The 22902-nt window shown below is 37.8% G+C and overlaps 3 protein-coding genes across 5 annotated transcripts; all 3 read right to left on the bottom strand.

Moving 5' to 3' along the window:
- Window positions 1-9538: 9538 nt before the first annotated feature.
- On the bottom strand, window positions 9539-11225 carry LOC122050968 (magnesium-chelatase subunit ChlI, chloroplastic-like). 2 transcript variants are annotated; one of them, XM_042611848.1, is made up of 3 exons: window positions 11041-11225; window positions 10860-10969; window positions 9539-10808 (listed from the first exon to the last, which is right to left on the bottom strand). In XM_042611848.1, exons 1-3 carry the CDS (start codon window positions 11156-11158, stop codon window positions 9747-9749), a joined length of 1290 nt encoding a protein of 429 aa, XP_042467782.1. In that variant the 5' UTR covers window positions 11159-11225; the 3' UTR covers window positions 9539-9746. The 2 variants fall into 2 exon arrangements, with proteins under 2 accessions (XP_042467782.1, XP_042467783.1); XM_042611849.1 differs by having other exon boundaries at window positions 9539-10796; window positions 11041-11224.
- A 120-nt stretch (window positions 11226-11345) lies between these two features.
- On the bottom strand, window positions 11346-13694 carry LOC122050967 (aluminum-activated malate transporter 9-like). The gene is made up of 7 exons (XM_042611846.1): window positions 13552-13694; window positions 13152-13474; window positions 12915-13055; window positions 12553-12822; window positions 12345-12484; window positions 12136-12282; window positions 11346-11947 (listed from the first exon to the last, which is right to left on the bottom strand). The coding sequence occupies exons 1-7, from the start codon at window positions 13650-13652 to the stop codon at window positions 11381-11383; spliced, it is 1689 nt and encodes a 562-aa protein (XP_042467780.1). The 5' UTR covers window positions 13653-13694; the 3' UTR covers window positions 11346-11380.
- A 2432-nt stretch (window positions 13695-16126) lies between these two features.
- Window positions 16127-22084, bottom strand: LOC122050966 (uroporphyrinogen decarboxylase 1, chloroplastic-like). 2 transcript variants are annotated; one of them, XM_042611845.1, is made up of 6 exons: window positions 21914-22084; window positions 21712-21820; window positions 20255-20637; window positions 18661-18945; window positions 18206-18441; window positions 16127-16470 (listed from the first exon to the last, which is right to left on the bottom strand). In XM_042611845.1, the coding sequence occupies exons 3-6, from the start codon at window positions 20579-20581 to the stop codon at window positions 16293-16295; spliced, it is 1026 nt and encodes a 341-aa protein (XP_042467779.1). In that variant the 5' UTR covers window positions 20582-20637; window positions 21712-21820; window positions 21914-22084; the 3' UTR covers window positions 16127-16292. The 2 variants fall into 2 exon arrangements, with proteins under 2 accessions (XP_042467779.1, XP_042467778.1); XM_042611844.1 differs by having other exon boundaries at window positions 21696-21820; window positions 21914-22083.
- Between the last annotated feature and the right edge of the window lie 818 nt (window positions 22085-22902).

Raw genomic sequence — 22902 nt, 5'->3', positions numbered from 1 at the left:
CTAAAATGAATTACGATTAATTTAACTTTAAAAATTAAATTAACTTTAAAAAGTTATTTTAAAAATTAAATTAACTTTAAAAAATTATTTTTTAAATTAACTTTAAAAATTATTTTAAAAATTAACCTAACTTTAAAAATTATTTTAAAAATTAACTTTAAAAGAAAATTATTTTTTTAATTAACTTTAAAAATTATTTTAAAAATTAAATTAACTTTTAAAAAAAATATTTTAAAAATTAAATATTTAAAAATTATTTATTTATTTTAACTTTAAAAATTATTTTAAATTTTAACTTTAAAAATTATTTTAAATTTTAACTTTAAAAATTATTTCAAAAAAATAAAAAATAAAAAAATAAAAATCTTAAAAGACTAACCTAAATTCCTACTCATTGTAGGAAACCAAGTGGATTTTGGACAGTGGTTGCTCCAAACACATGACTGGAGATCACACCAAGTTCACTCAACTCACTTACAAAAGCTTAGGAACAGTTGCCTTTGGAAACAACGACAATCTCAAGGTAATTGGTATAGGTAATATTGAATTAAAAATAGATTTCATAATTACAAATGTTCTACTTGTCGAGAATTTTAAATATAATCTCCTGAGTATAAGTCAATTGTGTGATACTAGGTATAAGGTTAAATTTTTATCCACAAAGTGTTTAATCAAACATCTAGATAATCCTACTATAAATCTAAAAGGTTTTAGAAAAGACAACATCTATGCTATCAACTTAACCACTTCTTCAAATAAGTGTTATTTAACACAAAAAAAAGAAACTTGGTTATGACATAGGAGAATGTCTCACACCAACTTTAGAAATATAAGCAAATTAAATGGACTAGTGAGAGGCTTACCAAAATTACCTAACCTAGATTCAACCATATGTAATGCTTGTCAACAAGGTAAACAAACAAAATCCACTCACAAACCAACCAATCAGCCACAAACCAACTCAATATTAGAACTTCTACATTTAGACCTTTTTGACTCCCATGGAGTCAAATCCATAAATGGAAACTTATATTGTTTAGTAATAATAGATGATTATTCTAGGTTTACTTAGGTAAAATTTTTAAAACATAAAGACGAAACTTTTGAAATCTTTACAAACTTTTGCAAACAAATTGAAAACGAAAAAAATCTTAAAATTAAAAGAATTAGGAGTGACAACGGGAGAGAATTTAAAAACATAATTTTAACAAATTCTGTCTTGAAAATGACTACCATCACGAATTTTCGTGTCCTAAAACCCCCCAATAAAATGAAATTGTAGAAAGAAAAAATAGAACCTTACTAGAAGTCTCTAGAACTATGTTAAATGAATATAACTTACCTAAATATTTTTGGGTAGAAGCTGTGATATGTGCAAAATAGAACAACATTAAATAAAAGACATAATAAAACCTTCTTTGAAATATTTTATAACAAACAACCCAACATAAAATATTTTAAAGTATTTGGGTGTCCAGCCTTCATCTTAAATACTAGAGAACACTTAGGAAAATTTACCTCTAAAGTATAAAATGAAATTTTTGTAGGATATTCTCTAAACAGTAGGGGTTACAGAATATATAATAAAATTACGTTAAAAATCGAGGAAACCACAAATGTAAAATTTGAAGAAACCCAAGGACAAACTCAACTTCAACCTATTGAAAATAATAATTCTAAAGAAACCAATCAATCCCTAGACTATGAAGAAGATAAATACACTCAAGAAAATCAACCCCCTAGAACTATAAGAGTCAACCCTAACCATCCAACTGATCAAATAATTGGTGACCCAGACCTAAGGGTTCAGACCAGATCATCCTTTAGGAACCTAAGTCATATTTCCCTGATTTCAAAAATTGAACCCAAAACTGTAGCTGAATCCCTATTTGATCCAGATTGGATCATCGCTATGCAAGAAGAACTAGCTCAATTTGAGCGTAATGAAGTTTGGGATCTAGTACCACCACCTAAAGATAAGAAAATAATAGAAACAAAATGGATATTTAGAAATAAATTAAGTGAAACTGGGAAAATTACTAGGAATAAGGCTAGACTAGCTGCCAAAGGGTTCAGTCAAGTTGAAGGACTTGACTACGATGAGACCTATGCCCCAGTAGCCAGATTAGAATCCATTAGAATGTTACTAAGTTATGCAGCCCATAAGGGATTCAAACTATATCAAATGGATGTTAAGTCAGCTTTTCTCAATGGACTAATAAAAGAAGAAGTTTATGTAGGTCAGCTTCCTGGGTTTGAAAATCTAGAACACCCTGATTATGTCTTTAAGTTAAAGAAAGCATTATATGGACTTAAACAAGCACCCAGGGCATGGTATGAAAGGCTAACATCTTACTTAACATCCAAAGGATTCAACCAAGGTCAAATTGACCCAACCTTGTTTGTTAAATTATTAAATAACGACATATTTATAGCACAAATATATGTACATGATATAATATTTGGTTCAACTAACTCAGACATTTTAGAAGAATTTATTAACCTAATGGAACAAGAATTTGAAATGAGCTTAGTCGGAAAATTGACCTATTTCCTAGGATTACAAATCAAACAAACAAATGAAGGAAATTACATTTATCAACACAAATACACTAAAGAATTACTTAAAAAATTCGGAATGGAAAATACAAAAGAAATAAAAACACCTATGGCAGTAAACACAATCTTAGACAATGACTCAAATGGAAAACCAGTGGATCTAAGGTATTATAGAAGTGCAATAGGTAATCTACTTTACTTAACTGCAAGTCGACCTGATATTTTATTTGCAGTTAGTATGTGTGTTAGATACCAAACCTGTGCTAAAGAATCCCATTTGACTCAAGTCAAAAGAATTTTTAGATATCTTAAGGGAACAACAAATGTAGAAATTTGGTATCCTAGGACCAATAACTTTGAATTAATAGGGTATTCTGACTTAGATTATGATGGGTGCAAATTAGACCGCAAAAGCACAAGTGGTGGATGCCAACTACTAGGCCCATCACTTGTTAGCTGGTTTAGTAGAAAGCAACACTATATTGCACTATCTACAACTGAGTCAGAATACATAGCCATAGGAGAATGTGTAGCCCAATTATTATAGATGATGGACACCTTAAAAGATTTCGACTTAAAAATCACAAATGTAAAAGTTTTAATTGACAATATTAGCTCAATCAATTTAACAAAAAATCCAGTGCATCATTCAAGAACCAAACACATTGAAATCAGGTACCACTTTATCAGGGATCATGTTACTAAGGGTGACATTGAGCTCAAATACATTGAGTCCAAGTCAAACTTAGCTGACATATTCACCAAACCACTCCCTGAAAGTGAATTTAGCAATTTGCGTAGAAAACAAGGAATGTGCCTAATAGACTAGGCTTTTCAAAATTTCAAAAATGATTGTTCTCAAATTATAGGTTAAACATGTTTCATTTTCAAAACTTTCCTATTTTTAGATTTTAAAATATATATATATATATACTTTTAGCCTTAGACTAGATCAAAATCCTTAAAAAGAATGTACCCATAGGACTAGTTTTTGAGCATCTCACCAAAACCCTAGGATTACCTTGCTTGTGTTTGATGAACATAGAAAGGGGTAATATGCATAGGCCACTTGCCTAAGACTTAAGATGCTTATTTCAGTGCATCGATATAAGTCTGGGCGTTAAACACAAAATATACATTAATCAAGTTAAGTTTGAACTTAACTTGACTAACCAAGTGAAAGTTGCTATCTTTTGATAGTCAGTCAGTAACTAACTGGTTAGACATTTGATTTAATGTCAGGTTCAGGGGGAGAAATAAAACTAATTCAGTTTTTCAAATTGAATTTTAAACTTAATTTTGAAAATCAAAATTTAAAAATCAATCTTCAAAATAAACTTGTTTAAAATTATGAATTTTTTTTAAATCAACTCAAAATTGTTTGTTTTAAATTACAAACTTTTTATCCTTTTTACTTAGTTTTTGAAAACTGAACTTTTCAAGTATTTTAAACAATGGTTTTAAAACTAGTACTTTTGAACTTTGAAAATTTGATTTTGGAAAAAGAATTTTACAAAATTATTTTGAAAACTCCTTCATTTTAAAAATTATTTTAAAAATTATTTTTGTAATCTTACTTTACCAAAATTAATTTTACCAAACTCCTTTGAAAACTAAAAGTAAAGTTCAAGATTATTTTTCTAAATGTTTAACTTCACTTTAAAAATTATCCTGAATCTAGTTCTGAAAAATTAGGTTTAACTTAATTTTGATAATTTGATTTGCAAAAACTTAGTGTTGAAATTTTTTTTAAAAGTGATGTTTGCAAACTTAAAAATTTTTCAAAGTTACTAAGTTATAAATCAGCTATTTTTCAAGACTTAGTTTTTTTTTCAAGGATTTAAGAAATAAAGGTAAAACTATCTTTTAATTCTAAACTCCCCTAGGTTAACTTGACATTATTTTCTACTTTGTCTGAAGTCTGTATTTATGCTTACTTGACATTAGTTCTTTTGTTGAATGATAAAGGGGGAGGGTTAGGTAGTTAAGTTAGCTAAGTTAGCTAAACCAATTTGAAAACACAAAACTTAACTTAAAAACCATTTACTCGTTTTTACTTGTTTTTTCTTGCATCTGTTTTCACTAACTTAACCAGGTTGTCATTCCATCAAAAAGGGGGAGATTGTTGGTGCGGGTAGCACTAACGGTCTAACTCAGGTTTTGATGAATGACAAATCAGGTAAAGTTAGTTTGTTGTTGTCTAACACTTTGATCGAGTGTGCAGGAGAAGTCCAGACAGGTCGACGGGCTGACCGGATGTCTGGCACGAAGTCCAGCGAGGTCGACGGGCTGACCGGATAGCTGGCACGAAGTCCAAGCGGGTCGACGGGCTGACCGGACGCTTAGGCACGAAGTCCAGCTAGGTCGACGGGCTGCTGGCGAGAAGTCCAGACGGGTCGAAGGGCAGGTAAGTAAGGTAAGTCACTGGAGGGGAGTGACTGCGAGGACGCGTTCCCGGGAAGGAAACATTAGGCGTCGATCCGACTTAGATCCATTTCGGATATCTAAGACGAGATCGTGACTAGATTCCGGTCTCGGAAAGACGGAATTTAAGTCATACTCTTTTCTATTAAATCATATTACTTTGTTGAACTTTAATTGTGCTAACAATCTATTTTACAGGATATATATTTGCATCGGACTAACTCTATTTTGCAGGAGAAGGAATTTCTGGAAATAGGAGGTCCGGGCGCCCGTGGCGACGACTCGGCATGGATAATACTTGCTTCCGGGCGCCCGGAAGAGATCCGGGCGCCCAGAGCAGCATATAAAAGAAGTCCCAGGGGTGGAGCTTCATCGATCAATTTTAGAACTCTTAGATTGCTTGCTCTGCTGCTCTGCGCTCCAACGACGCTTACGAATCTCCGTCAACGCGCTCTTGTCCTTGTAGTTTTCCTTCTGTCGGTATAGCTTTGTTTTACTTTTTATTAGCATCTCTTGTGCTGTCTTTGTAATTATTATTTCGAATTGCTAGTAAATTGCCCAACGAAAGTACTCACGGAGTGCGGGCCTTCGAGTAGGAGTCGTCACAGGCTCCGAACGAAGTAAAAACACGGTGTTCATTTGTCTATTGTTTTTAATTCCGCCGCGCTTACACTCGTTATTTTTCGAAACGATATTCACCCCCCCCCCCTCTATCGAATTCTCATGATCCAACATTGACATGTGTCAAGGATTGAAAGATGGGTAATTTAAAGAGAGTGAGGAATTCTGACATATGTCAAGAGTTAAAAGTAGGGTAATTTAAAGGGATGAGAGATTTTGGCATGTGTCAAGGGTTGAAAGGGGGGGTAATTCAAAGTGATGAGAGATTTTGACATATGTCAAAGGCTGGAATGGAGGTAATTTAAAAGGAGAGGAGGTTCTGACATATGTCAAACGTTGAAGAGGGATAATTTAAAGGGAGGGGGTATTTTGACAAGTGTCAATGGTTGGAGGATGAGTAATTTAAAGAGTGTGAGAGATTCTGACATGTGTTATGTGTCAAGGATGTTAGAGATCGATGGCCGGCTTGAAGGGGGGTTGGATAGCTAGGTCACCCCCAACTTCGATTCCTCTCTACAAGGTTAGTTACACAAGCGGAATACGAAAACTAAAACAACGAATATAAACAAGAATACAAACGCTAACACGATTCATTTACGTGGTTCAGAGATAGATTACTCCTACTCCACGGTGTTGGTGCAACCTTAGGTCAAGGTTGACCTGGTTGACCCGACTCGAGTTGACTTGACTCGAGTTGTATTTTGATGTTTGACTTGGGAAGATTGTTGATGCAACCTTAGGTCAAGATTGACCTAGTTGAGTTGCATGTTGATGTTTGACACTCGTGGAAGAGTTGTATTCTTGATGTGAGACAAGAATAGATGGTTGGGAGATTATTGGTGCAACCCTAGGTCAAGGTTGACCTGGTTGACCTGAAAAGTCCAAGTATGGAGACTTGGCAAACGGAAAAGTCCAAGCAGGGAGCTTGGCACGCGAAAAGTCCAAGTATGGAGACTTGGCACTGGAAAAGTCCAAGTACGGAGACTTGGCACGGGGAAAAGTCCAAGCAGGTAGCTTGGCACGCGGAAAGTCCAAGTATGGAGACTTGGCACGGGGAAAGTCCAAACAGGGAGTTTGGCACGGGAGAAAGTCCTGGTGAGTGAAGCCAGGCAGTCGGAAAGTCCTGGTGAGTGAAGCCAGCGGTTGGAGAAAGTCCCGGTGAGTGAAGCCAGAGGAAAGACCTAGTGAGTGAAGCTAGGCGGTGTGGAAATCGAGTGAAGCGGCGGTGAAAATCCTAGTGAGTGAAGCTAGGTGAAAGGAAAGTCCCGGTGAGTGAAGCCGGTGAAAGTCCCGGTGAGTGAAGCCGAGCGGTGGGAAAGTCCTAACGGGATGTTAGGCGGTGTGGAAATCGTGAGTGAAGCGGTGAAAGTCCCGTAAGTGAAGCGAGCAGGAAAATCCAGATGGATCGGGGATGATCGGACATCCGGTGTTGAGGAAAGTCCAAGTAGGTCAAAGGATTGGACCGGACACTTGGCGGGGAGTTCTAGCAGTCGAGGGAGTGACCGGATGCTAGGGATGAAGTACCAATAGGTCGAGGTTGACCGGATATTGGTTTGAAGTCTTGGGACTTGGTTTGGGCAAAACCAAGCTCGGATCGGTCACCGACCGATCCGGTGTCTATATTTTCTCGACGGTCCGTGACCGATCGATATCGAAGCTCTGTTGGTTATCGATCGGCCGTCGATAAGAAAACAGGCGAAAGAAAGCGGCGATCGGTCCACGATCGATGTCCTGATCGGTCTGTGGACCGATCAGAGACGAGCATCGCGAGAAGGAAAGGAAGGGGATCGGTCTGTGGACCGATCCACCTCTTCCCTGATCGGTCTGTGGACCGATCAGGGTCCTAGCCGTTGCGACGCAACGGCTAGTTTCTTCACTGTTTCTTCTTCGCAGGTATAAAGGATCAAGGGCATCTGCTGTGCGTCTCTCTCCTTCTTCCTCTTCTTTCTGCTGCTGAGCTCTGCTGAGTTCTTGAAGCGTTGAAGCTTTGCGTGAGCTTCCTTTTGGCTGGTCACCTGCTGTTGTAGGCGCTTGGAGCTGCTGCTTCTTCCAGTCGAAGAGAAGGCAAGCAAGAGTTTTCTTACTGTTGTATTTCTTGCTGTTTTTCTTTGTATTTCTGTACTCTCCTTACTTGCTGTTGCAAGAGTGTGTTGTGGCGAGGTTTCTCCACCCATAAGGAGTTTGTATTAGCCGGTTCTCCGGGGACTCATCCACCGACGGATTGACTGGAGTCGTCCACCTTACGGACACGCCGAGGAGTAGGAGCCCTAATCTCCGAACCTCGTTACATCGGTTTGTTTGAGGTTTGTAGTCTTCCTTTCGTTTCTAGTTTATTTTTCCGCTGCGCTAACGAATTGTAGGAAGAAACGAGCGATTTGGGGCGGCTATTCACACCCCCCTCTCTAGCCGAGTACGAAGGATCCTAACACACGGCGTGTCCTTGAGGTGGACGAACCCTTGATCCTTCGATGGATCAATCCTCGGCAATCTCCGGCTAGAGCTTACTCCTTCTCGGTGGAGTACAACCTCTCACAAGGTTCTCTTCCTCTTACAAGATGAACTTACATTTAGGAGGAAGAGAGTAGGCTTGGAAGCTTTGGGCAATGACAATGAGTGATTCAACAATAATCAGTGAGTTCCTTCAAGCCCCAAAGCTTCCTTTAAATAAGAGGAGAGAGTTGATCATCATATCAACTCATCTCGACACTAGTCGACTGGCAAAACCATCAGTCGACTGGTACTACCGTTGGAGGTAGCCAACGGCTATTTTGCAGCACCAACGGTCTGTCAACGGTTATTTACATGTTGACTGCTAAAACTAGCAGTCGACTGATAGCTATTTGCTGACCGAATAGAATGCTTCTGTTCGCTGCCAGTCGACTGGTGTAGTCGACTGCTAAAACATGCAGTCGACTGGTGCAGTTGACTGCTAAAAGTTGCAACCGACTGGACTGCACCTTGTTACACACTCACACTCATTCTCTCCGGAGTCGCCCTTAAAGTCCTCTTCCTCGGCCTTTGTCCCTGAGATGCACCCGAGCCCGCGGCTCCTCTCCGTGTCATCATTCACGTTGCCTTGAAGTCTACTTCCCTTGGCTCCACTCCGTTGCTCCTCGTCCGGCAGTCCCTCGGATACCTTCCAAACCATCCTTCACCGACTCAAGGATCCTATCCCTAGGATGAGCTTCCCAAGCTTAGTTGCACCAAGCTCCTCATGTGTGTTTCACCAAGTCCTGCAAGACTCAAACACACATATCAAACACATATGAAAGTCTAACTTAAATTCTTTGACAAACACATCAAAACCATGATCGTACCTATCAAACTTGGATCAATTGCACCAACAAAGGACTCAATGGTTGGAGGAAAAGATGATTTAACAGGATAAAATGTTTTAACATGTGCCAAGAGTTGGATGGGAATAATTTAAGTGTCGAATTAGAAAGATAATTAAAGTAATTTAAAGGAAAAGAGAGATTTTGACAAAATAAAATTAAAAAAATTGATAAAAAAATAATAAACAAAATTAATTAAAGAAATAAAACTAAATAAAAATTAAAAATATTTTTAAAAAAATAATAAACAAAATTAATTAACAAAATAAAACTAAATAAAATTATATATATATAAGTATTAATGAACAAATAATAAATAAAATTAATTAAAAAAATAAAACTAAATAAAAATTAAATAAAATTAAAATATATATATATATAAATATTAATGAAAAAACAAAACTAATTAAAAAATAAAATTAAAATACATATATAAGTATTAATGAAAAAATAATAAACTAAATTAATTTAAAAAATAAAACTAAATAAAATTTTTTAAAAAATAGAAACGAACACTATCATTTTTACCACAAAATATTTAATCTTTCAGAAAAAACGAACTTGATGAGTATTCTCAGACCATAACACTCTTGACAAAGTAAACAACTTAAAATTGTAGAGCTTAAGAAATCTATGTGACAATGATGTATAAGACATTCAAATGATTCTTGGAATTCTTCTACCATCACGCTCTCCACAAAATATAACAGCTTAAAATTGTAGAGCTTAAGAAATCAATGTGACAATGATCTAAAAAACATCCAAATGGTTCTTGGAATTCTTGAAAATTTTACCTCGTAGAGTTGCTCATCCAAAGACCTCATAGAACTTCTCGATGACGAGCACGCCTGAGTCGATGGATTCGAGAGGATCTTTCCGAAGCCGGTGCCTCAAGCTGTTGGGAATGACTGTGGCTATGTCTTCCACAGTCACCTTATCCCTACCTTTCAATGCAGCCAAGGCCTTGGCAGCCCTGTTGGTGACGATGTCCCCTCTCAGACCATCCACATTGAGCTCTGCGCAGACTTTCGATATCTTCACACGAAGATCACGGTCGATTTGCACCGAAGGAAGCGAGCTGCGTGCCGAGGCAATCTGCTGCTGTAGCTTCTCTTGCTCAGCCTGGTATGTTTCTCTGAACCCCTTGGGGTCACTGTCGAACCGAGCTCTCTCCTCGACGATCTTGACTCTCAGCTCTGCATCCCGCACGGTGCCGACTTGGGCATGCATTCCGAACCGGTCGAGGAGCTGCGGCCGGAGCTCACCCTCCTCGGGGTTGCCGGAACCGATTAGAATGAAGCGAGCGGGGTGAGAAATGGAGATTCCCTCCCTCTCCACGGTGTTCCATCCGGAGGCAGCGGAGTCAAGGAGCACGTCCACCAGGTGGTCGTCCAAAAGATTCACCTCGTCGACGTAGAGGATGCCCCTGTTAGCCTTGGCGAGCAGGCCGGGCTCGAAGGCCTTGACGCCCTCGGTGAGCGCCTTCTCTATGTCGATGGTACCGCAGACGCGGTCCTCGGTGGCACCGAGAGGGAGATCGACCATGGTGATCTTGGTGGAGGCGACAGAGAGCCGCTCTCCGCGGACGAGACGCTCACGGACGTCCATGCCCATGGATTCGGGGTCCTCGGGGTCAGAGTTGAAGGGGTCACCCACGACCACCTTAATCTCGGGGAGAAGGTCGACCAGCGAGCGGACGGTGGTGGACTTGCCGGTGCCGCGGTCGCCCATGATCATGACGCCTCCGATCTTGGGGTCGATCACGTTGAGAAGTAGAGAAAGCTTCATCTCGTCCTGCCCCACTATGGCCGAGAAAGGGTAGACCGGCCGCTGGCTTTCGCTCGCCAGCGTCTTCCCCTGCCAAAATCCCTAATCGCAATCACACATCGAAGAAGGATCTCAGCGCACAAAAGGCATTACCTCTTCGGTGGAGGCGAGCTCAGTGGCGGCGATGGCCTTGGGGGTCACAAGGCGGGTGCGGTTCTTAAACCCAACTCGTCCTCCTCCGTCGAGACCTCTCCGGTGAAAAACTGCGAAGTGAATCGAGCGAGAAGAGCGTTACGAGTCAGAACTAAGCCGTAATGGTACTAAACCGTCTCACCGGGAAGCGAAGTCGGAAAGAGAGGAGCGACGGAGAGGGATGGAGTTCGACGCGTGGATCCATAGAGTCCGCCGGCGCCGGCGGCGGAGGAGGAAGAGGGAGCGAGGAGACCCGCCATGAGAGGAGCGAAGTGAGAAGGTCGCCCACCTGACGGTCGGATAAGAGGATAGACAGAGAAGCAGCGGATTGCACAGGCAGATTCCCCTTACGCTTATCTGGAATTTGGGCCCGAAAGGCCCAAATAAAGGCCCATTTATGTGCGCGTTATAAGTCTAGCGTTAATATCCCTCTAGAATACAAATGTATACATGAAATCAACTTATTGTGTTACATTTCGGGTTTAGCATGCCACGTCCTGCCTGAAGTTGGCTAACTTGGCAAGCTCAGCCACGGCCTCGACCAAGTGATCGAGCCGAGCTACGAACTCGATGAGCAAGGAAGTGAAGGTGACCAACGACAAGGCGGCGGTGCTCTCCAGCGCGCGCATCCTCGGGAACGAGTCGGCCCCGGCGGCGGCATCCTCCTCGAAGCCGTCCACCTCCCTCGACGGCCACGAGTGGAGCCGCCGTTGCTGTCTCCTCATCATCTCATGGTATGACTCAGCTTGCACCGCTGTTGTCTCCTCGTCATTGTTATTGTTGTTAAATGAGAAGGTATTGGAGAGCCTGGAGGATGGTTTGGAAGGGGGGGAGGCGTCTTGGTGGCCGCGCAAGGTGAAGAGATAGGAATGCACGTCGACAGAGCGTTGGAGGCGCTCCGACGAGCCGTGGACGTGCTTGAGGAGGCTCGTCTGCACGTTGTGCTTCATGTTGTTGATGTCCTTGGCCAAGCGGCGGAGGAGCTCCGCCGCCTGGTCGGTGGCGTCGAGAATCTCCGTGCGGAACGTGCACCTCAGATTGTAAGCCGCCTGAATTAGAAAGAGAGAAAACCAAAGAGCTAGCTAGTGTTCTTACAATACAATGGACGTCGACGTTCCATTAAGGTTTCATGGAATCGGATTCGGATGCTAAATTCGAGATTAATTTCACAGCATATGATGCTATTCCAATTAATTAGCTGCCTTAATTCTGATTCGATGTCAAATTAAAGAGGTACCTGTATCTCGGAGTGGAGGCAGCCATGCAGGGCCATGACCTCGTAAGCGCAATGGCGAAGCACGGCTCCAACTTTCACGTACTCCCCCCACGGATAGAACATCTGCATGAATCTTCCATGAGGAGGCTCCCATTTTGCAGAGCTCGCCTGCATATAATTAGAATTGGTTAATTTGGTACAAATTAAATCTCAATCGATCGATTAATTACCAATGAATCAAGCTTGGCAGAGGAGTTTAAGGTGGCTCGACACTTGCGGTACGCTGGCTCGTCTTGGAAGTCGTCCATCACTGTGCTCGAGAACTCCGGGTGGTTCGATCCGTCGTCGCTCAGATATTTCCTCACGCACTCTGTAATATTTTGAACTAGCTAGGAATTAGCTAAGTGATCATCAGCAGCAGCATGTATATATTAATACCTTCGAGGGAATCGGCGACGGCGTTGAAATGGCTGACGAGCTCCTTGTGGAGCTGCTCGCCGGCCCAAATGGGGAAGATGAGGACGTTGACGAGGACGGCGACGATGGCGCCGATGGCGATGGAGTAGAGCCGGTCCATCGCCGTCCTCACGGGGTTCCCCATCCGGTAGCCCGACACGATGATGAGGCAGTAGGTGAAGAGGATGACCCTGAACCCGTACTCGTACGGCACCAGCGACGGCCACAGCTTCATGAACGAGGCTACCGATCCTGCAAGCGTACGTTAATTAATGCAGGCATATATATATAACGAATTCACGTCACTGGTGCAATTAATTAAGGAGCTAGCTAGTAATTTATACCGATGAGGAAGATGCTGAGACCAATGACATAAGGCTCTGCAATGTGGCCACTGGACATCGCTACTTGGATCACTACAATGGCAAAGATTCCGGCAAGTAAACTCCCCAATGCTCGATTGAACCCTCGATTAAAGGTGGCGCCTATAATTAATTAAGTAGGGAATAACAAGTCAGTGATTATATTTATATATAGGCAGACTAGTTAATTGATAGGATGGTGTGTGATTAAGGTTTTACCAACTGTGTACTCGAACATGATGGCGACGGTGAGGATCGACCAAATGATGTTGGTGCCGAAGACTTGATAGGGTTTCTGGATGAGAATGAGAAGGGAGACTAGGAGGCAAGCCAAGCCAACCTTGAGGGAAAAGGTCATCCTGTTTGTGTCCTCTATGACGAACTCCCATACTTCCATCATCAATTTCCTCATTGGTATCGCGTCTTTGCCATCATGAATATCATTGGCAGATTTCTTCATGGTTTCTGATTGTTGTGTCGTGTTTGGCGGCAAGCAAATGTCGATCCGAATACTGCTACCTTTCTTTCCGTTCATTGTAGTTCTACATATAAGAAAACAACATCGATAGCACATGTATACAAGAAAATTTAAAAACAAAAATCTATTTATATATCTTACCTGAAGAATAGAGTGATTGTTGATGTATGTGAAGCTAGCTCTTTGTTGGTGCTGCAATGAGTGAATGGAGAGATTGACATAGGAGAGCATTTAAAGAGCATAGGTAGATGAGATCATGTTGGTGCAAGTGGATGAAAGAGTGGGGTAGTGGCTAAATTTTAGCTTAATGTGGAGAATGATACCTATTAATAATAGAAAGAAAGATGCATTTAGTAAACATGCATAGAGATAATTTGATGATGTGATCATGGATGCTTGAGAACAAAATAATGTATTATAGATAGAGAATTAGAATAATGAATGCGTGGTTTGCCATTGACGAAACATTAATTAGCTAGCCACTTTTTTGCTCGGCATGGTTCCATCACTCTGCCTCGTCAAAGTATGTGGAAGAACAAGGCAAACAGTATTTATACCTAAAACAAGTAAATTTGAAAATTGAATATGATCCTACTGAAAAACACTGAAATTTTCAACGTCTATCATTTATATATTTTACAGGGAATAAGTGCATATTGTGCCCAAGCTTTTATTTTTATATTATAGGTTCTCAAGAACCTTAAACAATTCATCCATAACACCTAATACAATATTTAAATTAACATGAGACTATGAGAGTAAAAGTGTGTGCACAACATAATAATAAATAACTTTTTGTATCCACAAGTAAAAAAAGCAAGATTCCTACTAAAAAGACTCATCTCTTATGGAGCAAAAGTAAAACAAAACCTCTATTTTTTCTAAATCATTAAAGAGACGTCCGTCTTAAATTTGTTTATTAAAATAATACTCCATCTTATTATTCAATCATGTATAATGATTTAACTGTACTTTAATATTATATTTCCAATCAAAATCTTGAGTCAGCCGAATGCGTGACGTTATAATAGCTACAATTTTTTACTTCTACATATATTATAGCAACGCTATGATTTCATAGCTGTTAAAATACATACTTAAATCATTCAACATTGATAGGAAATTATAATTGTTACAATACGGATTCAACTTACTCATCTAGTTGTAGCAGATATAAAATCATAACTATTACAACTATTGTAATAATTACGAGACTATAATTACTACAATACGGATTCAATTTATTCATATAGCATTCATATTGTAACAATTATAAAATCATATTTATTACAACATATTTAACAACTACACTTTGTATCAGCTTTAAGGCACCAGATCGGTTTAGAAATTGATGGGAGATTTAAACAGGAGATAATATTACTAAACATTATTGAATAGTACCAGAGGGAATTAAGTAATTATACATAGTTGAACAATAAAATGGGATGTTTTTTTATAAAAAATAAAATAAATGGACTCCCCTTTCATGATTTGAAAGGAAAACTCATTGTCACAATTCTCAGCATCGAAGCCAACCCCACAGAAACATCACAAATTTGATAGTTGCACTTGCTGCAGTTTACAATTGGATTATGCAACCGCACATTCATCTTGGGCTGTGAACATAATAAATCAAATTGACACAAGCACTTCATTAGTTTATGTAAGCATTTTTTTGAAGCATCAGAACTTTGTGAGTTTCAAATATTTCTCTCTTGTTGATGGCCAAATTAAGCAAATATCTATCTGTATTCTTGAAAAGGTAATAATTACGGATTCCAACACCAGATATTTAATTTAAAAAAATTGCTTAGAGAAAAAAGGACAATTAGAAGAAACCTTAACTGGGGAAGGCATAGTAGTTCTACTTTTGCTTCTGAAGCAGAATGTTCCAATGAGAATTTGCAGGATAGGCATATGCTCACAAAAGAATGGCAATAAATTGTCTCCAACACAGCAATTTGCTAAGGGGAAAAAAATTGAAATGTACATGTGAAATATTATGAGAAGCTTTATAAGCATCTCTTGCATTATTTGCAAATTGCAAGAGAAGAATATTGTTGATGCATTTAAAAGTAAGCGTGATTAACTAGCATGTGTTAATCCACGGACAAAGACAACAGTGCTAAATAAAAAAAAAATCGCACATGATTCTTTCCTAATTTAAAACCATGTTGAGGAATGTAAAACCAAATTAATCCATGTCAAGCTAGACCATAAGAACAAGACAACCAGTGAGTGAAAAGCAGTAACAAAAATGTAAAAGAAGACGTTTAACAAAGAATAGTGCCCATCCCAAATATGTTATACTGCCAACCATGTCAACTGGAGACTAGGGCAGGAAGCATTTTTAGAGACTATTCGTGTTGGTCAATATTAATATGCTTGATTAGTTTCAGTGACTACGATCAATAATTGGATCTAGGCAATTTGGCCATGTGGTTTAGGCCAATCAAGTTTCATCAGCACAGATCATGAACACAAGAATCATATAATTGCTCCTTCACATAAGAATGAAAAAGACATCAACTAAATATTTAAAAATTTAGAACATGTATATCGCATAAGACACTGAAAGAACCAGAAAAATGTTTCTACATACTCAGATAGCTATTGATACAAAATACTGAGTTAGATTAATGCACTAGTTTGCAGTTTTCCTCAGTTTTACAAACTTCCATGCCGTGACGATGACCTTGTATGGGAAAGATAAGCGTTTGCAGAAAAAAGTATTTAATTTGCATAAAAGTGATGAGAAGAAAAATATTCTCACATGACAGTTTTTGACAGAATTTAGCATGGATAATATTCCCCACTGATTACCGAATTACAGCACCCTCAAGTAATAGGGAAAAATGGAAGGCTAGTTTGGCTCATAAATTTTACAATGTACTTAGGGGCTCTAATTCTTTGGTGGCCATGTCATCTTCAAAAAGTGTATCATAGCTCAAGCTTCTCACAACATCAAAGAAATGAGCAACAGCCTCTTCTGGGGTATTCACAAGAACACCATGGCCCAGATTAAGAATATGGCCCTTTCGACCGGCACATTTCACAACCCTGCAAATGAACAATTGGTCATGTACTGCTTTTTGGTGGTAATTTTAATTGGAGAAAATTATCCAAAGATAGCTTTTAGTTAGAATGATACAACATTTTCCTTTCAACAGGTAGGATAGGAATATTCTAATAATTTCCTGATTACATAGTCAATCCAAAAGCCAGAGCACTGAATGCTAGCAATCTATCATGGTCGTTATGATATATGTGCTATGCTAAACATTAGTGTTTATAATGTAATTCATTTATCAGATTGTCCATGTAGTTCCTACAGACTATAGTATAGTTAAAATACATGAATTTAAGTCAATGGTGCCAAGTGTTGCATCTACCTGTTGTTACTCTGAATTACAATTATTGAAAATCAAGCTACTCTCTTATGCTTGGTTCAGAATAAGTTCACAATATCAGGAAAGTTTGGAAAGTCACTCCCTAATGCTATATGACAGTTAAGAAGTCATCTTTGGATGATTGAGAACCATTGAAAATAAATTCATATATTTGGCACGGTGGAATTATTTTTTTATAAAAGATAAAAATATCTTTTGTAAGGGTATGCTAGGTTTATAGGAAAAGAAAAGAGCAATCGTCATATATTATCAAGGACAACTTGAAGAAGATGAAGCAGTTCCAGTCACTGAGACTGCAGCACAAGGTCATAGAAAGATTGGTGTAGATTTACATAACGAGTGGTGTTAGTATAAGGTCTAGCCCTGAAAAAGGTTGCAAAATCTATACAGTTGATGACAATGTGAATCAAAATAGATGAGGCATTGTGAATCAGCCAGGTGAAATAAAATGAGAGCGTGCAATGTGATGATTTGATACAAGTTTAAAACTTTGGTTGTCTGACACATTTGATACACTTGTAGTGACACTCTTAGATGGAAAAAGAAAGTGACTTCTACAAGAGACGAAAAAATGAAACAAATGCATACATTGGTAAAAGTAAGAAGTCTTTATTTCAGGTTGGAATCAACTTGTTATATAAGTAGGGAGCAAGAATTGGTAACCGTCAAAGCAAGATTACATTAAAAATTTAGATACAAATCTAAATAACTTAAGGATGTTCAGTAATCAAGTCAAGACATGGGGATCTCAAAGGAAACTATCCCAACAAAAAGGTACAGTCCTAGAGCAATGTGCAAATAGTCCATGTTATGACATAACTAAACTTCAGGATGCATTTTGAAAATTCCTCTTTCTTAATCCTAAACGTCAGTCATCAACCCAATGTTCTAGATTTTTGAATGCCTATATTTTTAACAAAATAACTTCCATTCTTTGCAAAGGAAGCCACTTTCCTCAAAAAAAAAAAAAAATATATATATATATATATATATATATATATCCATTGACTAAAAAAATTCCATTAACCATGATTTTCTATTGCTACAATCATTATAAAATTCATAAAAATATTTTCCCAGGACAATGTTTCCATAGAAACAAAGTAAAATATTTTATGATTTTTTAATTTGTTTTTAAGTGTCTTAATTATTTTACTTACCAAATTCTCCAATTTTTTTCTCAGAAACAGAGATATACACCTTTCAATTATGTTTGGGAAAATAAATTGAGTATACTATTTTTACAAATTTAACCTACAATGTTAGCCTCCACTCTGGAATGTTCAGATTTCAGAATACTAACAGCACATACAAGAAAAATTTAGGCTGTAAATTATAAAAGAATAACGACAGCAATTAGACAACTAAAAACAAATGCCACTGACCTATGTATTTCATCAGTCAAAACTGGATGTGGAGAGAAGAGATAAGCTGGGTCGACATTTCCTTGCACATTAACACTACTTCCAAGACGTCGTCTTGCATCTGCCATATCCACTGTCCAATCTAGACCAATCACATCAACTCCAGTTTCTGTCATGCGCTCAAGTAAACCACCATTACCATTGATGTACAACACAAGCGGTGTCTGAGGGCACTCTTTTCTCACTGAACTCACTATCTACATTTGTAAAGGTACTATCAGAGGGCGAAGTTGGAAATTGAAGTGATGTGTTCTTGATGTCAGAATTATCTCATTCAAATTAAAATAGAAATTACCAAGATTGAAAAATCAAATCAAGAAGGTCACCTATTGACCTCTAAACAAAAATTACAGCTTGAGGAAACATAAGCGTCAACAGTAAAAAAAGTAGAAAAGAGAAAATTTTGAGTTCATAACCTGTTTAATATATGGTTTTGACCATTGCTCCCAAACATTAGGCGGCAACTGTCCACCCCAAGAATCAAAAATCTGTATGCACTGAGCTCCTGATTTCACTTGAAAAATGATATAGTCGGATATTGCTTGTGTCAAGTGCAAAAGAAGAGCCTTCAGAACATGTGGTGCGGTATGGCACATCCTTTTTATAGTTGTATATGTACGTGTCATGCCACCTTCAACAATGTAAGTGGCAATTGTCCATGGTGCCCCTACAAAACCAAGTACTGCAGCTTTGTTGCCAACCTATGTCAAAAAGGAAATGTTAAAACTGAAACGAAGGAGAGACAAATAATAAGTCAATAGGCTAACTCCATGCATACACCCCAGATAGAAGGCCAATATTTAACTAAAATGTCAAAAGCAACATGATATTAAAAAAGAAAGACTGAACAATGATAATATTACATTATTGATTGTCACCACACCTTGCATTATATAGCAAGAATGATGACTAATAGGGTCTTTGTGCATACTTTATCTTTATAGATAAAGGAACTATTTTGATGTATCAAATCTTAGTCTCCCGGAATGCGTGCAAATATACATTATGCACATCTTTTTTAAGGTATATATTGACTACTGCAGAAAAAAAAAATGTACAAAGTGATACATGCAAATAACCATTTTAGACAAGTGCAAATCTACAGAATATTTGGACCTGTAAATACTTGGATTTTTGTGAGTGATAGTTCTAAAAAAAAGGTAGAACTGCTACCTTAACGGTCCCATAGTGTCGGCCCACAAATATGGAGGGAAGTGAATGCAGGTACACAGGCCATAGACGCATGGTGAGATAGACCTCACGTCGTCAGTTCGAATCGACCTGACCATTATGCCAAAGATGTCATGCGCCCACCATCTACGCTACGCCCTAGGGGTAGTGATAGTTCTTTAAGCAACCACAGAAAATTGTAACATTTCCACATACAAAACAAAATTGTTTCTATATGACATTAAGTTGATATTTTACATAATTTTTATGCATTTATGAATCACTTATTTTAACATGAGTATAAAATAATTAATTTTTGACTAGCTAATTTTTATCATTATAAAAAAAAAACTTTTAGTTATTACAGTTTTTAAATTTTATCATAATGTTATACTGTTGACTTAATATATTTAAAACTAAAGAAAGCTGTTAAAACATGTTATTGTTATATTGTGTATTATTTTTTGAGCTTACTAGTTTTATCATTTTATCTCTAAAATGTGTTTTTCATGTTAATTCCAAGCTACAAATGTGGATTATGATAATATGTAGTGACATCAAATTTGCAGATTTTATAGCTTACATGAAAATGGTTTACAATTTGCAAACCATTGGGCATTTAAACACCAAGAAAGAGACTACTTTCATCAAATGTATCTAACTAGTAAGCAACTAACAACCCTAATGAATCACCCATCTTCAGGGTTGTGTTTGTGTGAATTTTTTGATTGAAATAGACGAGTACAATTCCCAATGACAAATTACAACCCAAATAAGATAATTAAATACTAACTCTTCTGAATCTGAATCTTGTGAAAAAATTATAAAACTGCCATATACCTCTCCATGCAAGATCTTTAGAGATTCCCCTACAAATTGAAGTTTGTCTAGGTCAATGGGGTGCAAACATTTAAGCCCTTCCTCATCACAAATGGGAGATTGAATAATAGGGCCTCGTACTTCATGTATATCAAAAGGAACGCCAAATGCAGGTAAAGGTGTAAGTATGTCAGAAAAAATAATAACTCCATCAGGCCGAAAAGCTCGCCATGGCTGCAAAGAAATTTCTACTATGAGGTCAATTGTCTCAGACCTCTGTCGAAAGGATGGATATTTCTCGGCGAGCTTTCTATAAACAGCCATATACCTTCCTGCTTGGCGCATCATCCATGCTGGAGGCCGACTTACTGCATTTTCTCTAGCGGCCTGGATCAGAAGTGGATCTGAAAAAAAAAAATCATGTCAGTGAAAAACTATGCTTCTTTTGCTTATCAAAAGGAAAAAAAAAATACATTTATGTTATTATGTGTGAATCAGTAAAAGATTGTAATGAAATAATTTTTTTGCTAAATAAAAAAGAGAAAGCCTCTGCAACAATGTCAATTCAAACAATATACCTTATGTATCTCTTAGTCAAATTTCCAGCTAATATAGTCATCCATGCTTGAGATTGAAATAATTAACGAAATGTCAATAAAGGCTAGGAAATTAACCACTATCAAAATGTTTGATAAAAAAAAGGAACTTTAATAAGAGTAGTGTATTCATACTCCACTATTACAGAAGAGGATAATATAACACAAATCATATAGATCCAACCATGTTTCAAGTAAATATAAGATGTAGACCACAGATAGTAGCAAGTCTAAGAAATAAGGATAAATAACTTGGTAAGGAAGCCCTAGAAATGATAAATGTGCACTTTAAGTGAAGTACAAAACTACAAATCTTCTGGATAATAGTTTAATCTGACTGGAGCATATGCAAGCTACCATCGTGCTAAAATGTTTGTTGATGTATTGCTTTTATACTTTTATTCCCATTTAATAGTCTTTTTTCTATTCTTAGTCATAGTCTTATTTCATAATATTGTCATTGTGAAATCCTGAAGTTTTGTTGGTACAATGATACTTTTAAGTGGTCGGGTTCAACCGATTATTTTGATGTGTTTAACAAAGAGTTTAATATGGATTTGAGTTTAATTTCTGACGTGTGCAGAGACATAATATCGTATGTTTATTCTATCCACAAAAATGTTATATGATGCATGGTACAATGATTCTATCTAAAAAAAACTGAACTAATCGTTCAATTTGTATTTTTCTACTTTTATGACATGTACTAGACTTTAGTTCCGTCATACCTCTAATATTACTTAGAACAAAACTTGAGACCAAATTGTTTAAACTACTAAATAATTAAGAGGAATGATGATGTTAAATTGCTAAAAGTAGCTAAATTAGTGAAAGAAACAAATTGGTAAGAAATTATGGAGGAGTACCGGAAGAGAGACTTGCCCTAGGAGATCTTCGCCTTCTCGATACGACCCCGACGCTTCGTGTCTTCCCATTGGGAAGGAAGCCGAGACGGAAGCAGTCGGGATAACTCGGAGAGATCAAGAAGCCACTGCCCAATTTGTAATTGAAATTTTAGGTACAAAAATTCGAAATTTTTTCGCCTGGTCCATCAACCTGGTGAGGAGAAAGCGAGAAAACGAACCTTCTCATGGGTATCGAGCTCAGATACATTTCACTTCTTCGAAGGGTAACACGGAGCTCGATGTAACCAGAGAAATCGAGGAAATCGAGAGGAGAAAGCTTGCCCTTTGGCGTTCTCCTAGACTCCTCCCTCTCTTATCCTGATGGATCTCTTTTCTCGCTGTTCTAGTGGTTTACAAATTGCATTATTATCCTCAAAATTATCGATATACCTTCTAGTCCCCTTTTAATGCATGCAAATTTTCCAAAAACCACTCTTAAAATTGTACAAGTTTTAACAGAGACTTCCAATCGGCTCATCTTCTCTTATGTTTCTTTTTTAACATCATGAGATATTTTTTAAATATTATAAATATTGATTTTTTTTCCTTCCTAAACTTAAAAAAATAATACTATCATGAGATTTTTATTTAAAAAAATTATTAATTTAAATTAACTATTTTAAATCATTAACACTATTTTACATGTGTCAAATATATAAATTAGCCCTCAGGTGCTAATAAGAATTCGAATTATGTGAGAAGAAGTTGCTTTAAACTTTTTGCCATTTTATACTCTAGTCTTAATTATTTGAGTCCTGTTCCTAGTATATTTTACCTAGAAATTTTACTATTAGATAAATTTAAATTGGTTAAATTTTTAAAATCACTAATGTAGGCAATATAGAAAGCTTCACAGAATGGGTCAAAGTCCTTTAGGGTCCATTGAGATGATTGATTACAGAGGCCATTTTGAATTTACCAGCTGGTCAGATTCTACCCACCACGGGACTTAGCTTTCCTTTGCATGTACTTTACTCTGCTAGCGATTTCCACCAATTCTAGGGACTTAACTAGGGTGTCAATTCGGATGGATCGGGTCGGGTCGGGTCGGGTCGGGTTGAGTTTTTTTTTTTTTTTTTAACCTAACCAAAACCCGACCCGAACCCGAGTTCAACCCAAATCATCTAAACCCGAACCCGAACCCGACCAACCCGATCAACCCGAACCC

The sequence above is a fragment of the Zingiber officinale genome, chromosome 3A (assembly GCF_018446385.1).
Source record: "Zingiber officinale cultivar Zhangliang chromosome 3A, Zo_v1.1, whole genome shotgun sequence".
NCBI lineage: Eukaryota > Viridiplantae > Streptophyta > Magnoliopsida > Zingiberales > Zingiberaceae > Zingiber > Zingiber officinale.
Note: the sequence above shows the minus strand (reverse complement) of the source record. Positions and strands in the feature narration are given on the sequence as shown.